Here is an 18033-nt window from a genome sequence, read left to right on the forward strand (position 1 = left end):
TTCTCTATTATTAAATTACAGTCCCCCATCACAACTAAATTTTCGTCTCCCTTAAGTATATTTTATCTCATCACTAGAAAACAGGCAAACATCAACATACTGCTACAATAGTTTACTGTTGAACATCTACGAGCAGTAAAAACCTAACCATACAGTCCACAGATCTTGAAGAATAAAAGGTGCATATGGAACATACACTGTCATTGTTTTAACACATGGCCTAATTGTGTTACACTTATTTCACAGTTAAGTTGATGCATTGTTGTTGATCTAATCAACATAGGTTTCTTGTCTAAAACTTGGCCGTGGACTGACTGTCTTGGGACCAAAAATTGGGCCCTTATATATCATCACAATAATAGGCACTGAAACTACACATTGTTCAATGTTTAATTTACGTGTGTGTGTGTGTGTGTGTGTGTGTGTGTGTGTGTGTGTGTGTGGTTTGAGGTTTTTGGGAGCTAAACAGCGTGGTCATCAGCGCCCAAACGCATAGAAACAGGGACACATGCGGTGAAGGGACGAAGACGGACAGCGAACAATGAGAACGGCTAAAAGACACAGACTTGACGCAGTTCCAAAACCTCACATACACAGGCAAAACAAGAGGGGAGAAACGCACTAAAAAAGGAAAGAAAACACAAGGAAAAGAGAACAGAAATCGAAGTGAAACAAGTAGGTAATTGTGACTGGCGGACCTCTTACCTAAAACCTGGGTGAGCCAGTCACCCAGCAGCACATTAAAATCCTCTCCCTAAAATCGGAGGCAACAAATTGGACAGGACAAAGACCTTAACCACAGTCATTGCATCGTCTTGCAAAATAGAGGGCAAATCTGGTGGCAAGGAAACCACCGCCCTCTGGTCAGAGAATAAAAGACAGTCAAATAAAATGTGGTGGACAGTAATCTGGACGCCACAAGCACTGCAGATTGGGGTGGTCATCCCGCCGGAGTAAAAAACCATGCTTTAAGGGACTGTGCCCAATGTCGAGGCGAGTGAGGAGAACCTCATCCCACCTGCAGGACTGGTAGGATGTACGCCATGGCTGCATGGTGGCCTTGACCAGACACAGCTTGTTTTCACCGACTGCCAGCCACTCCTCTTCCCATTGACGCATAGCACAAAAATGCAAAAGGGAGGTAACAGCATGGAGGGGGACGGCACATTCAAACATTCAACAATGTGAGGGAGGGAACATGGATCTTTGGCAGCCACATCTGCCAGCTCGTTTCCCTTAATATCCATGTGCCCCAGGACCCAGCAGAAAGAAACCTCCTTCCCCTGCCATTGCAGGTGGAGTAGGGCATCATGGATGTTCTGAACGACTGTATCCGCTGGGTACAAGTGTTGCATGGTTTGAAGGGCACTCAGGGAGTCGGAACAGATGAGAAACTTAAGACTGGGAACACATCTCATCTGCTCCAATGCCCGCAAGATCGCAAACAATTAAGCATCAAAGATGGTAAACGCTGCAGGAAGCCGTAACTTGACAACTCGATCAGGGAAAACAACAGCACAACCAACAGAGTCCCCCTGTTTAGATCCATCCGTAAATACTGGTACATGGTTGGGATGCTGGTTTAAAATATCGTAAAACAAGGAGGTAAAAACAAATGCAGGAGTGCAGCTCCTCCAGTACTCTGACAAGTCTAAAAGGACACTGGGCCTCTGGAGCAACCAGGGAGGTAGGCGGGTAAAACCCTGGAGTTGGGGTGCCACACGCTCCACACTAAGGGACTCAAGCAAATGCTTGGCACGAATTCCAAATGGTCTCTTTGCCCTGGGACGACTGGAAAAGAGATGTTCCATAGGTGGTTGGGCAACAGTAGGGTATGCAGGGGAGGTAGGACAGGCAAGGAATTGACACACCCGTTGCACCATGAGGAGTTTCCGCCAGATGGCGAGGGGCAGTTCCCCTGCCTCAGCACACAGGCTGGGGATGGGACTGGTACGGAAGGCACCAGTGGCCAGCCTGATACCCTCATGGTGTACTGTGTCAAGAATCTTCAGATACGAAGGCCTCACTGACCCTTACACAGTGCATCCATAGTCAAGACGCTATCGGACGAAAGCCCTATAAGACTGCAGCAGACACGCCCGATCTGCTCCCCAGGACTGATGGCTCAGATACTTCAAAATATTCAGTGCCTTCAGGGCCCGTACCTTGAGGTCTTTAAGGTGTGGCAACCAGGACAACTTGGAATCAAAAGTGAGGCCCAGGAACATCACAGTGTCGCTAAAAGGAAGAATGGTGTTCCTCAGACGCAATTAGGACTCCGGATAGTGGACGTGATACTGTTAATGGTGACGGAAAAGAGGATGACACTTAAAACGCTTCCCTGAGGAACACCATTCTCCTGCAAGTACAAATCAGATAGCACATTACCAACCCGATATCGAAAGAGGCAGTGGGAAAGAAAGGACCAAATGAAGATGGGGAGATGGCCACGAAAGACCCACTGATGGATGTGATTGAGGATAAGGTGGTGCCAAGTAGTGTCATACGCCTTATTAATGTCAAAGAATACACCTAGACAATGCTGGTTACGTAGGAAAGCCTGCTGGATGGCCGCCTCAAGCAGGGTCAAGTTGTCTATAGTTGAACGACATCTCCGAAAGCCACACTGAGAGTGGCTAAGGAGCTGCCTGGTCTCGAGCAGCCAAACCAGGCGACGGTTGACCATGCGTTCCAACGTCTTCCCGACACAGCTCATCAAAGCAATACTCTGATAATTACTGGGATGCATTCAGTCCTTCTCCAGTTTGACGAGGGGAATCAAAATTGCCTCCCTCCATGAGTCAGGGAGCGTGCCGGATAACCATATCATATTAAAACAATTCAGGAGAACTTCCTTGGATGGCAACAACAAGTGCTGCAGCATGCTGTACCGGATTTGATCAGGACTGGGTGCAGTATCATGAGCCACAGACAGAGCCAAATCCAGTTCCCACATTGTGAAGGGGCAGTTGTAGGGTTCAGAATTTGTAGACCAGAAGTACAAGTGACCCCTCTCGATGGCAGTGCGGTAGTGGCAGAAATCTGGATTACAGTTAATAGTGGCGGTAGATTCCGCAAAATGCATGGCCAGTGTCTGGGCAATGACTCTCGGTGCCGTGAAGAGACATTCCTGATGCAGCAATGCCGTGACAGATAGTTGGCTGCGTTTCCTGGAAATCCTCCTGATGGCTTCCCATACTTTCATAGAACTAGTGGAGCGGGAGATGGAGTTCAAGAACGAGTGCCATGACTGTTGTTTGCTCTCTTTAATCACCCGTGGTGTCACGGCCCTTGCCACCTGAAAGGCTGCAAGATTGTCAGCTGAGGGACGGCACTTGAAGCGGCGCAGAGCTCTACGGCGGGCTCGGATGGCTGAGTGGCACTCAGTGGTCCACTAAGGGACAGGATGCCTCTTGGGATGACCGGAGGACCATGGGATTGACAATTCAGCAGCATGGGAGATCATGGATGTAACATGGTTGACCCATTCGTGGACGCTGACACGGTGTTCCAAAACAGCCAGACAGCTGAAAAGTGTCTAGTCAGCTCTGCAGACATGCAAGCGGGGCGGCACTGAGAATGCCACAGCCTCATCCAGGAGGCGAATCCAAGGGGGAAGTGGTCACTAGAATGGAGGTCAGCAGCAGCCTCCCACAGAGCAGAATCCGTGAGTGCTGGAGAGCAAAAGGAAAGGTGAATAGCTGATGACGACCCAGAAGCAGTACAGAAATGAGTGGGAGCATCAGAGTTGAGGATGCACAGTTCTTTGGACATCATGAAGCTTTCCAGAACGCGACCCCTAGGGCAAGTAGTCGTAGAGCCCCATAAAACATTATGAGCATTGGAGTCCCCCAGAAGGAGAAATGGGTGGAGGAGTTGGCTAATAAGGTCTGTGAGAGCCTCAGAGTCTATTGCATCCTGAGGTGGTAAGTAAATGGAACAGACTGTGAGCCTCCGCCCCACAAGAAGGTCAACTGCAACTGCTTGCAAGTCCGTAACGAGAGGGAGCTCAGATGACTGGTGCATGTCACGGACAAAAATCTCAACACCACCCTTTGCCCTTTCCCCCATCAGATCATCTTTTCAATATATGGTATAGCCCCGTAAAGAAGGAGCATCAGTGGCCCGAAAATGTGTCTCTTGGAGACATAAGCACAAGGGGCACTCTCGTACAAGGAGTTGTAATTCAGCCACATGCGTCCTGAACCCATTCAGGTTCCACTGTAATATGAGAGCCAGTGATCAGGGTGGCTGAACTTCCACCCTGCCTCTGTGTTTTGGAGGAGAGCCCGTACTGGCCAGAGATTTATTCCTGGGGTGAGAAGATCACCCTCGGTCAACATCAATGTCCATCAGTTCCGATGACGACCCAAGGAAGATGTCAGACAGTACAGTGGCCTCGTCATCAGACCAACCCTGACTAGTTGCCTCAGGTGGCAAAACCTTCACCTTCGGAGTCTTCGTCTTGGGGGGCTTAGAATGCAGAACCTTGTCAACAGTTGGAGCTTTACTCGCCTGGGCAGAAGGCGCCATATGGGGAGGGGCAGGAAGTACCCCAATGTCAGCAACCACAGCCTTGTCCGACGTTGTGGGGAGTGCTGCAGGTTTCAAAACAACCGCAGCAGCACAAGTGCACTGGCAAATGCAGGTATTAGTGCTGACACTAGCAACCCCCATTTGCGTAGCAACAGTAGCCAACTGTACCAGTTTCTTCAGAGCGGAAGCAAAAGATGTTGTAAACACAAGAGGCTGCATGGCCTTAAAGAGCTTCTTGGCCTCACCATAGGGGATGCGCTTAGATGTTTTGATCTCCTGTATCTTCTGTTCCTCGCGATAGATGGGGCAGACCCGGCTCCAGACAGGGTGACTCCCAGAGCAATTCATGCACTTCACAAGTGATGAACAATCGGCTCCTTCATGGGCAGGCTGACCACATTTACCACAAGTGGCTATCCCATTGCACCCAAACGTAGTATGCCCAAAGTGCTGACATTTAAAACAGTGCATTGGGTTGGGGAAATATGGCTGTACTGGCAAAAGTAAGACACCCGCTTTAACATGCTCTGGGAGTCTCGGGCAACTGAACGTGAGAACAAACGAGCCAGATTTGACTAGGTCCCCATCGACTCGTTTCATAATATGCTGCACATCAACAATACCTTCGGCAGCCCACTCAGATTTCAACTCGTCTGTGGGGATATCCACCAAGTCCCTACATGTCACAACACCCTTACTATAGTTGAAAGTGGAGTGGAGCTCGGTCTCGATAGCATACTCTCTGAGACAGGCTGCTTTCCGAAGAGAAGCGACTTGACAGGAACTAGAAGTCTCAACTAACAGAGTCACATTATGCAGTCACTTAACAGATTTCACTGTTCCTGCAATTCCCTCAAGACCCTTGTGGATATAAAAGGGGGAAACCCTCTCAAAGCTACCCTCCTTCTGTTTGACAATCAAAAACACATTCTGGTTATCAGCATGTGCTCTGTTATGACAGTCTGATAAATCTCTAGTAACACGAGGTGCTGGAGGACTCGCAGCACGAAGCCGCTTTTTCGATGGGGTGTGTTTTCCTACCAGTGGCCCACCCAATTCACTGGTAGGGGGAAACGTAGAGGTCAAAGGGTCCATTGGGGCCCCACAAGCAGCTAGGGAACTAAAGGTCCGCTCAGACAGAGCCCTTCATACCTCAGTAAACCTTATACAACTGGGGTGGGGCAGGTGCCCCAGAGGTTGCCCGCTTGTGGCTGTTAAACCCCAACATCCATGCATCTTATAGGCATGCAGCACACCATAAGATTGAGGGGTTCTTACAGAGGTTGGCCTTCCTCGCAATCCAGGCCGTCAAGCCAAGATCACCATTCCCCGCAGCACACAACATTCCACCGCCATGCCATACAGTGGTTGCTGAAGTATGTCTGGGGGTTACGGTGACTGGAGACTGGTGGCACTGATCAGTCCCCAGCTCAGGACCCCGGGGTCACCAAGCTCGTACTCAGCAAATGAATGCTGCGCTCCTGGGAGCGTTTAATTTACAGAAATTACAATTAAAACTTAACTCCTTCAGTTAATTGCATACATCAAAAATTTGCATCCTTTTAACAGTTTCTTCTACTACAAGGGTTAAGCCGTATTATTTGTTTAAATCATGAAATAAACAAATATGGTTATGCAAACAATACTTTTGATGAATCTGGAAATTACTTTGGAAATAATTAAGGGCTGGCTTTGCTAACATGTTTTCGATTAGAGCCAAATAAATACTGTAAATTGGGTGACTTTGAACAGCGAGGCAACTTTAAACAGCAATTTAGTGTCTTTTTAAAACAAATTCTGCATCCTAGTGTGTAAATATGGAACTGAGAACAGTGTCATTAAATATTGTCAATAATTGATACTTTCAGATGATACGACAGTGATATGAAATAACATTTTATACCAACACCAGAAAACAAAATAATTTTCTGGAAATGTAAGGTCCTTCACAACCACAAAAACACTTGCCTATTATTAGAAGCATTTTTGAGTTTAGAATTTGAAATGAGTTTTATGGGTAAGGTTAACACTTGAATGAACATTTACAGAAAATTATTCTCTGGTGATGTAAAAAAATAAAATATGAAGACTTGTCTTTCAAGGGGTGACTTTGAACAGCGCCTTCCCTATTCTTTGACACATCAGCTCCATGGGAAACAGGTTTTAGTGAAGTTTCCTTCAAAGAAAAGTGTAAAATAGTGTTGGGCATGTTATCACTGATGAAGAAATTACACTTATGAGGAAATGGCATTCCAAAGTGGAATCAGATGAAGTTTTTTTCTGTGAGCTAATGTTCCCAATGTGTCAGATTTTGAGAAAGATGTCATTTGTAGGATTCCACCTGATGCTAAGGTAGATATAAGGGGAAGGCTTCATTTTGAGTTTAAATTTGATGTCTATGACATCTGATAGAGTGGACACTGACATTTTTGAGATTCCAGATTGTCACACAATTTGTCTGCTACTGATGTGTGGATTAGCTGTGACGGCAGCTAAAACACCTACTTGGGCATCGTCATTTGTTGCAGGTCGTGGTTGACATTTCACATGTGGCTGAACACTTCCTGTTTCCTTAAATAACAAAACTGTACAGCGAACGGTCCAGACACTTGGATGATGATGTCCAGGATACCGTACAGCATACATAGCAAACACCAGTTGGGCATTTTGATCACAATAGCAATATACATCAACACAATATCGACCTTTTCCGCAATTGATAAACGGCCCATTTTAACACGGGTAATGTATCACGAAGCAAATACCATCCACACTGGCATAATGGTACATGATACCACGCAGTTACACGTTTGTGACTATTACAGCACCATCTATCACAAAGTGAAAAAAGTGGTCCAACTGAAACATTCATATTTCTTTACATACTACATGAATATGTAATAAAAAATTTCCTGTTTAAAAAAACACAGTTGACATCCATTTGACCTACGGCAGTGCCATCTAGTGGGCCAACCATAGCACCATCTGGTTTCCCCCTTAAAGCTAGAGGAGTTTCGTTCTTTGTAGTTTTTCATTTGATGCTTATTTCGTGAGATATTTGGCCTGGTCATTATCAATGGACCACCCTGTACATATTATTGGTCATTCTTTCAGTATGGTAGCACCTTTTTTTCACATGTTGTTCTATGTGTTGGAATAGTCTCTTTAACTTGAGTCTTATATCTGCATTTTGGATGTGATCAGCTCTTATGTAAACTAATGCCAAACACAAACATCTCATTTCTGCTCCTGGGATTCTTTGTTACTGTTTTTGTGTCAGAGTCCAACTCTCTGTTCCTTAACACTTGTAGTGCTGCCTTGGTGCTATAAAATTTTATTACTGATTTAAGCTGGAGTCTTTATGGGGTTGTTGTCTCTCTGGAATGTCTGAACTTAAACTAGAAACAAGTGTATAAAAACATTAACCTCTTCCACAGATTTTTCTGTATCAAGATTTTGGCTCTTATCAAATGAATCAACCTTTCAAAAAACAAATTTTGCAAACAGATAATTTAGTGTTTCACACAATAAGCAGTTTTATATAGTAAAATTTCACACAAAAAGTCAGTGTCTGCTAGTATAATGGAGAAACCATCTTGTTTCACCATACAGCCACTATTTCTTACCACATATTCTTAAGTAGCTGTCTCAGACCAGAATAAAGCTGACAAACCACATGTGACTACCAGTAAAAAAATTATACATGTGTTCTGTTCTAACTAATGGAAAAATAATAATTCAAATGTAAAAATAAAAAGCAAAGTTTTCATATAATTTCTATCAAATGCAGCCTTGTTCGAATAATATTTTAAAATTAGCTCAGATAAATGTTGAGTAGACTTGATTAGAAGTTCTCATTAATAAATCATGCTTTTGCCAACCACATAATAATAAAAAATATGTATACAATGAGACTGAGACCTATTTTTACTTTTTGTTGTAAAATACGAGCTCAAACATAATGAGGTATCTTGAACAGAATCACATTTTCCACATCATGAGTTTCTGAAAATACTGATTGTGTAAAATCCACCTTGTGTTACTCACACCCATCATTCTGAAATCCCATGGGTCAAGGTAATCAAATGGAATCAGAATTTTCTGACTTCCAAAGATTTTGACTTGGTGCCACATCTATGATTAGCAACAAACATATGATTATATGAGTTATCAAACAAAATTTGTGATTGATTGAAGATTTCTTGGTAGGGAGGATGATATTGCATTGAATGGAGAACCACCAACAGAAATACAGGTAACTTAAAGGCAAACCCCATGAAAATATGTTCAGAATCTTATTGTTGATGTTGTATGTTGATGACTTGGTAGACAGTATTAATAGTAACTTCAGATTTCTTGCAGATGATGCAGTTATCTTAAATGAAGTACTATCCGAAAAAAAAACTGCACAAATATCATCAGATATTAAGATTTCAATGAGGTGCAAAGATTGGAACTTCGTTTTAAATGTTGAGAAACATAAAATGGCCTAAAATTTCAATGTGTCACAACTGAAACTGACACACACACACACACACACACACACACACACACACACATACACACACACACACACACACACTACCAATCTTAAAATACAGCTCAAGTGTGCAGGGTTCATACAAAACAGGACTAACACAGCATGTTAAATGAATATGAAGAAGGGCTGCACGAATGATCACAGAAATGTTGAAAAACCTAAATCAGCAGAGATTTGAAAACAGATGCCAATTATGCTTTGAAGGTACTTTTCCAGACTTTCAAGAAACAGTATTAAGTGAACAATCTAGAGATATTCCTCATCCCTCCAAGTATCACTCCTGCAGGGACTGCTAAGACAAGGTTAGGCTAATTACAGCAAGAGCAGGGGCATTTTAGCAGCCATTTCTTCTGCACTACAAATGTGAATGGAAGAGGAAGAAATTCTAACATGTGGTGGCATGCCAACTACCCTCTACAATGCACTTCACAGTGGTTTGCAGAGTTTGTATGTATTTGTACAGCAACCCAACAAGCTCAACTTGAGTACTTCTTATAACTGTTGCTATGTCTAATGAAGGTGACATTCATGTTAATGTTGGTGAAATTTATTACCAATTGAAAAAAAAAAATTGGAATATTAAATATTTATTGGAATTTGGAGTTGCTGAGGAGAAGGAGTGGGTTTTCAAATTAAAATCAATATCAGAAATCAAATTTCTGAATAAAATACAGGGGCACTGCACTGTTAAATTTGATCTCAAAACAAAAGACACAATGATACTAGACCGTCGCAAGGTAACATATAAAAATAAACTTCAGTTCTTTTTTTTCTGGGCAGCTTCATACAATGTAACAACAAACTTTGCAAAAGCTTAACCATTTGCAAACTATAATATTGTATACTGAGGCAAAAAATCATATTCAGTGCTTACATTCCCAATACGTAGGCTATGTTGTGTAGATGTTCCACACTCAACTGTATTCCTACTGCATTCTCTATGTGGCTGTCATGGCAAATCATTCACTTTAAATCTAACCAGGTAATAACTATGTGTTAACCTAACTGTTTAGGTGACCAATACATGCCTCATAAATTTTAACCATATTTTTCTGTATTTTTAACAGGGTAATCCTTTAGCGACGAAAACATTACCACAGCAAGATTGTTTCAGGTGGTAGTTACCTCATCACTTATCTTGAAGGGAGCATTGTCCTCATAATATCCTGTATCTTGAAGTTTTTGATGGGTGAGATCAGCATAATACACGGCTGCACCACAGATACACTGAAATAGTGAAAATATTTAGTTTTTAGTCTTAAAATGGAGACCACACAAAAATTAATAAAATAAAAATCAACACTTAAAATCACAAAGGAAAAGACATTTTTTCTAATAATTCAGCAATGGCTATATGAACATAAGCAGGCAACATCTCAATCTTGTTGGAGCTCAAACACATTAATCACAACATGAGGAAAAATATAGCATGTCTCTCTTTCATTTTCTTTTTCCTTCTTCCATTCCATGCATTCCATGAGTAATTTTTTGAGTGGATATTACAATTTATTAGGTACCTATGGAATAGTTAAGCATTTGTGAAATATAAGCAAGGAATTATTTACATCTAAAATCAAAGATGATGTGACTTAACAAACGAAAGCGCTGGCACGTTGATAGACACACAAACAAACGCAAACATACACACAAAATTCAAGCTTTCGCAACAAACTGTTGCCTCATCAGGAAAGAGGGAAGGAGAGGGAAGGATGAAAGGATATGGGTTTTAAGGGAGAGGGTAAGGAGTCATTCCAATCCCGGGAGCGGAAAGACTTACCTTAGGGGGAAAAAAGGACGGGTATACACTCGCACACACACACACACACACACACACACACACACACACACACACACATATCCATCCACACATATACAGACACAAGCAGACATATTTAAAGACAAAGAGTTTGGGCAGATATGTCAGTCGAGGTGGAAGTGCAGAGGCAAAGATGTTGTTGAATGACAGGTGAGGTATGAGTGGCGGCAACTTGAAATTAGCGGAGATTGAGGCCTGGTGGATAACGGGAAGAGAGGATATATTGAAGAGCAAGTTCCCATCTCCAGAGTTCGGATAGGTTGGTGTTAGTGGGAAGTATCCAGATAACCCAGACGGTGTAACACTGTGCCAAGATGTGCTGGCCGTGCACCAAGGCATGTTTAGCCACAGGGTGATCCTCATTACCAACAAACACTGTCTGCCTGTGTCCATTCATGCGAATGGACAGTTTGTTGTTGGTCATTCCCACATAGAATGCGTCACAGTGTAGGCAGGTCAGTTGGTAAATCACGTGGGTGCTTTCACACGTAGCTCTGCCTTTGATCGTGTACACCTTCCGGGTTACAGGACTGGAGTAGGTGGTGGTGGGAGGGTGCATGGGACAGGTTTTACGCCGGGGGCGGTTACAAGGGTAGGAGTCAGAGGGTAGGGAAGGTGGTTTGGGGATTTCATAGGGATGAACTAAGAGGTTACGAAAGTTTGGTACAGTTTTATTGATGACATCTTCATGATTTGGACTCACAGTGAAGAAGAACTCCAGATTTTCCTCTCCAACCTCAACTCCTTTGGTTCCATCAGATTCACCTGGTCCTACTCCAAATCCCATGCCACTTTCCTTGATGTTGACCTCCACCTGTCCAATGGCCAGCTTCACATGTCCGTCCACATCAAACCCACCAACAAGCAACAGTATCTCCATTATGACAGCTGCCACCCATTCCACATCAAACAGTCCCTTCCCTACAGCCCAGGTCTTCGTGGCAAACGAATCTGCTCCAGTCCGGAATCCCTGAACCATTACACCAACAACCTGACAACAGCTTTCGCATCCCGCAACTACCCTCCCGACCTGGTACAGAAGCAAATAACCAGAGCCACTTCCTCATCCTCTCAAACCCAGAACCTCCCACAGAAGAAACACAAAAGTGCCCCACTTGTGACAGGATGCTTTCCGGGACTGGATCAGACTCTGAATGTGGCTCTCCAGCAGGGATACAACTTCCTCAAATCCTGCCCTGAAATGAGATCCATCTTTCATGAAATCCTCCCCACTCCACCAAGAGTGTCTTTTTGCCATCTACCTAACCTTCGTAACCTCTTAGTTCATCCCTATGAAATCCCCAAACCACCTTCCCTACCCTCTGGCTCCTACCCTTGTAACCGCTCCCGGTGTAAAACCTGTCCCATGCACCCTCCCACCACCACCTACTCCAGTCCTGTAACCCAGAAGGTGTACACGATCAAAGGCAGAGCCACGTGTGAAAGCACCCACGTGATTTACCAACTGACCTGCCTACACTGTGACGCATTCTATGTGGGAATGACCAGCAACAAACTGTCCATTCGCATGAATGGACACAGGCAGACAGTGTTTGTTGGTAATGAGGATCACTCTGTGGCTAAACATGCCTTGGTGCACGGCCAGCACATCTTGGCACAGTGTTACACCGTCCGGGTTATCTGGATACTTCCCACTAACACCAACCTATCCGAACTCCGGAGATGGGAACTTGCTCTTCAATATATCCTCTCTTCCCGTTATCCACCAGGCCTCAATCTCCGCTAATTTCAAGTTGCCGCCACTCATATCTCACCTGTCATTCAACAACATCTTTGCCTCTGCACTTCCACCTCGACTGACATATCTGCCCAAACTCTTTGTCTTTAAATATGTCTGCTTGTGTCTGTATATGTGTGGATGGATATGTGTGTGTGTGTGTGTGTGTGTGTGTGTGAGTGTATACCCGTCCTTTTTTCCCCCTAAGGTAAGTCTTTCCGCTCCCAGGATTGGAATGACTCCTTACCCTCTCCCTTAAAACCCACATCCTTTCGTCCTTCCCTCTCCTTCCCTCTTTCCTGATGAGGCAACAGTTTGTTGCGAAAGCTTGAATTTTGTGTGTATGTTTGTGTTTGTTTGTGTGTCTATCAACGTGCCAGCGCTTTCGTTTGGTAAGTCACATCATCTTTGTTTTTAGATATATTTTTCCCATGTGGAATGTTTCCCTCTATTAATTCATATCAAGGAATTATTTACATTTATATGAAATTCAACACAAATGCACAACTACTGAAATAGAGACAACCAGAGTAGGAGCTACAACTACACTGCAGAAAAATAAATGTATACGTAATCCAAATGCTGGACCAGGAGAACAAGTAGTGTACCAAAAAGGAAACATAAGTTGGAGTTAAAGTTAGATAATTTTTTTCCCCTGTTGTATCCTCTATTCCTCAAATAACACACTTACTGTGAATATATACAATCTACAAATTCTTATCCAAGCTGTTTTTATGAAAACTTTGTATAGTTTACAGTCTGCTGATACAGTAGTGTAGATAGTTCATGTAGAAACTTTGCACCTAGAATAATATACAAAATTTACAATTCATTGAAACAGCAGTACTTCAGAATTGTTTGTTTTAGTACTGATATCTCTTACTTGAAGACCCTTATTCCCATCTTTCTAAAGAACAAATCATTTTTTCTGAAAACTGTGCAATTCAAACATTGTCTATATTCAAGTTATCAATATCCAAAATGTCAGTTTCTTGAACATTTGGACCTTAGAATGTAATCCTTTCAGAATATAAGTGGTATTGTAGTGTTGTCCTAATTTTTATGATTCCAAAAATGCATAAATTTCCTAGAATAACTTATTAGTTTATGAAATATTTCAGTTTGAAAATTTGAGTTTCCAGAAACCTGGTGGGCATTTGTAGATTCAAGTGCATGCCACTACTTTCACATCATAAAATAGGAATATAATTTGTACTCATTTAACCCTTGAGTGAGTATGCTGCCAATTTTTGTGACATGAGCAGCCACACATGTAAAGTATAGCTGTCTTTACGATACCAAGGTAAACATGGAAGAGCAGAATCATAGTTTAACCTTAGTTTAATTAAACAATGATAAAATAAACCAACACAATATGCACTAAAGCACTCTTTAATTAAATAATGATGAAATAAACTTTCATTATATCACTCTGTTGCCACAAACAAGTGTTACTACACAGCAACGACTCACTTGAAGCATTTAAAACCACAGCTGCATCACATCCCAGCCAACCACTTATTTGATTACTCATTATATCTCATACACAAGTGCCTAACTGTGAGACTGTGCTGCCAGATCATAATGCCAGGTAATTTCTTGCATAGGTTGTACTTTTTTTTCTTTTTTACCTATATTGCTGTTTATTTTATATTATTGGTGCTCATTTGAACGTATGAGAACACAGTTTATTACTGTCAGTTGAAGCAATAACAAAGGAATAGGTATTGGGTTGCCATTGTGAAACAACAACAGAATGGTGCAAAACAGTTTTATTTGTATTTAATGCACTTTATACATAGGAACAACTGCTTGGAGGTTAAGGACATCCAATCAAGTGTAAACTAAAGTAATGAATTTATCTCCTGTGAATCCAGTTATTGTCTTTTTATACATTTTATATTAATATCCAAAAAGTTAAAGTTTGGAAGGTAGGAGGCGAGGTATTGACAGAAGTAAAGCTGTGAGGACAGGCTGTGAGTCGTGCTTGGGTAGCTCAGTTGGTAAAGCACTTGCCCGCGAAAGGCAAAGGTCCCGAGTTCGAGTCTCAGTCCAGCACACAGTTTTAATCTGCCATGAAGTTTCAATTCCCATATAAATAGAAATTATTTTCACACAGTAGTATCCACAATTTTATCTTTTCTCTGGTTATACTGCACCTAGTTAAACATATTTGCTCTTTTGCTTATTGTAATTTTGTGTCCTGACATGAAGAAACTGGCCTGTTAGGAGGGAAAAGCATATCTACGGGAGCAAGCAACACAGCTAGAGTTAAGATAAAAGCATCTTTATTTTGTTAAGTGTTCTATAGCTATTGGCAAGCTGAGTTACAAAGAAGTTGGATATTGTGATTTTAGGGAGCAAGGATTATAAGGCAATGATGGAAAAGATTTGGTACTTAAGAGTGCCTTGTGTAATGAGAGTGGCATAACACTGGACCTTGATTCAGTTTTAGGTGTAGAAATAAATACTAATTAGGTAACTGACGAAATGGCTAGGGCATTGCTTACTGAACTCTTGAATGTTAAAGGTTAAGAAATTGGTGGTGGTGGTGGTTGTTGTTGTTGTTTTTTTCCTCAGTCCAAAGATTGGTTTGTTGCAGCTCTCCATGCTGCTCTATCCTGTGCAAGCCTCTACTTCTCTGAGTAACTACTGCAACCTACATCCTTCTGCTTACTGTATTCATCTCTTGGTCTCCCTCTACAATTTTACCCCCTCCCCGCTTCCCTCCAGTACTAAATTGGTGATCCCTTGATGCTGCAGAATCTGTCCTACCAACTGATCCCTTTTTCTAGTCCGGTTGTATCACAAATTTCTCTTCTCCCCAATTCTATTCAACACCTCCTCATTAGTTATGTGATTTATCCATCTAATCTTCAGCATTCTTCTGTAGCACCACATTTCAAAAGCTTCTATTCTCTTCTTGTCTAAACTGTTTACCATCCACGTTTCACTTCCATACATGGCTATACGCCACACAAAAACTTTCAGAAAGTCTTCCAGACACTTAAATCTATACTCAATGTTAACAAATTTCTCTTCTTCAAAAAGCTTTTCTTGCCATTGCCGGTCTACATTTAATTTATATACTCCCCACTTCAACCATCCTCAGTGATTTTACTTCCAAAATAGCAAAACTCATCTACTACTTTAAGTGTCTCATACCCTAATCTAGTTTCCTCAGCATCACCTGATTTAATATGACTACATTCCATTACCCTCATTTTGCTTCTTTTGATGATCATCTTACATCCTCCTTTCACAGCACTCTCCATTCCGTTCAACTGTTCTTCCAAGTCCTTTGCTGTCTCTGACAGAATTACAATGACATTAGCAAACCTTAAAGTTTTTATTTCTTCTCCAAGGACTTTAATCCTCCTCCAAATTTTTGATTGTTTCCTTTACTGCTTGCTCAATACACAGATTGAATAACATCGGGGATAGGCTACAACCCAGTCTCACTCCCTTCTCAACTGCTGCTTCCCTTTCATTCCCCTCAACTCTTATACCTGTAATCTGGTTTCTGTACAAATTGTAAACAGTCTTTTGCACCCTGTATTTTACCCCTGTCACCTTTAGAATTTGAAAGAGAGTATTCCAGTCAACATTATCATAAACTTCCTCAAAGTGTAAAAATGCTATAAATGTAAGTTTGCCTTGCCTTAACCTATCATCTATGAGAAGTTGTCGGATCAGTGTTGCTTCACATGTTCCTACATTTCTCTGGAATCCAAACTGATCTTCCTCGAGGTCAGCCTCTAACAGTTTTTCCATTCTTCTGTGAAGGATTCATGTTAGTATTCTGCACCCGTGAATTATTAAACTGATAGTCTGGTAATTTTCAGACCTGTCTGCACCTGCTTGCTTTAGAATTTGAATGATTATATTTTCTTATATTGTATTATGAAGGTAATGTTAATTAATACTTGAGCATTGTATGAATATGTTGATGAAGATCTGAAATGACTAAAGACATTAAAAGTAACATCAGTAGAGTAAATTCGACATTGAATTCAAACTGAACAAAAATTGTAGGGACCTTAAAAGTGACATAAGAATCTCAAGTGAAAAAATAGACACAAATTGTTCTGAGATTAGTAGTTTAAATGTAAAATTGGACTTCAATAACTTACAGTCAGGTCTGAGTGGTGCTGAATGATAACAAATAATCAGCAAAAGTTTGCTTGGGAAGTAAATTACGAAATGTGAAAGAAAATTTTAAATTAAAATTAGGAAATTTTAGTATTGATATGATACACAGAAGAAAGGAAGCTGAAAAATATTATAAAGAGCAGATGGAGGTAGTCAATTCTTGTCAGATTAAATCAGAAGTACTAACTGAGTTATGTTTTGTAATCATAGCAATGAAATGAAATGCCAAGCAGTGCAAATAGGTCTTCTGCTGGCTGTCCATGTCGTTCTTGCATGACATTCCAACATCATGACTCACTGCCTTCTTCAGGTGCTGCTCCTGAGACAGTCTTAGGGAGCACCTGAAGAAGATAGTGAGTCACACGGTCAAAATATCATGTGGTTGATTGTGTCATTCTCGCATGATATTTTGATAGTCTCAGGGAGCACCTGAAGAAGACACTGAGTCAGGTTGTTGAAACATCGTGTGAGAACAATGCAAATATCCAGCAGAAGATCCAATTATTCAACATGTCAACATATTTCCAGGGAAGCTTGAAGAATTACATGTGAAAGTAGTTGAAGAAACTACAAATGCAAGGATTATGACAGGTTATAAAACTGTGCCAGAATTCCAGATTATTTTTATGTTGCTACTTGGACAAAATGACACTGTGGCAAAAGGATGTATTTACAGTTTTGGATAGAGGAAAAGGTTCGCAAATCAGAAATTTATCACGTTCATGTCAATTTTTAAACTCAGATTTGAAGAGATGTTTCCCAAAACTCTTTATCAAATTAAAACTACAAAGAGAAATCAGTGGGTGACTACAGGTATCAAAAAATCCTCAGAAACTCTTAGATATATCAACTCCATAAAAAATAATCAATCTAACCCAGAAGTTCTGCAATCCTACAAAAAGTACAGGAAAATTTACAGAAAGGTGTTGCTAGCCGCAAAAAAACTTTCAAACAACAAAATATTACTTGAAGCTGAAAACAAGAGCAAAGCAGTCCGGAACATCGTCAAACAGGAAACATCTAACTCTGCTAAAAAGGACCTCAATTCACATATTAAAAACAAAGATGTACCAGTAGGTAACCCTAAAAAATTAGCTGATTTTGTAAACTCATATTTCAGTAGTATTGCAAAAAAATTACAGCAGAAACTTCCAGATACGTATGATTTACCTACTCAGAACCAGCCAACAAACTCAATGGTGCTCTTGCCAACTACAGAAAGGGAACTGGCACTAGTAGTACACCAACTAA

The 18033-nt window shown here is 41.5% G+C and overlaps 1 protein-coding gene across 1 annotated transcript in view; it reads right to left on the bottom strand.

Moving 5' to 3' along the window:
• LOC126475073 (BAI1-associated protein 3) overlaps positions 1-18033 on the bottom strand; it is a 715757-nt gene that overhangs the window by 133748 nt on the left and 563976 nt on the right. Inside the window, exon 19 of the mRNA XM_050102632.1 lies at positions 10202-10303. Coding sequence (XP_049958589.1) covers positions 10202-10303 — 102 coding nt within the window. The remainder of the gene's footprint in view (positions 1-10201; positions 10304-18033) is intronic.

The sequence above is a fragment of the Schistocerca serialis genome, chromosome 4 (assembly GCF_023864345.2).
Source record: "Schistocerca serialis cubense isolate TAMUIC-IGC-003099 chromosome 4, iqSchSeri2.2, whole genome shotgun sequence".
NCBI classification, from domain to species: Eukaryota; Metazoa; Arthropoda; class Insecta; order Orthoptera; family Acrididae; genus Schistocerca; species Schistocerca serialis.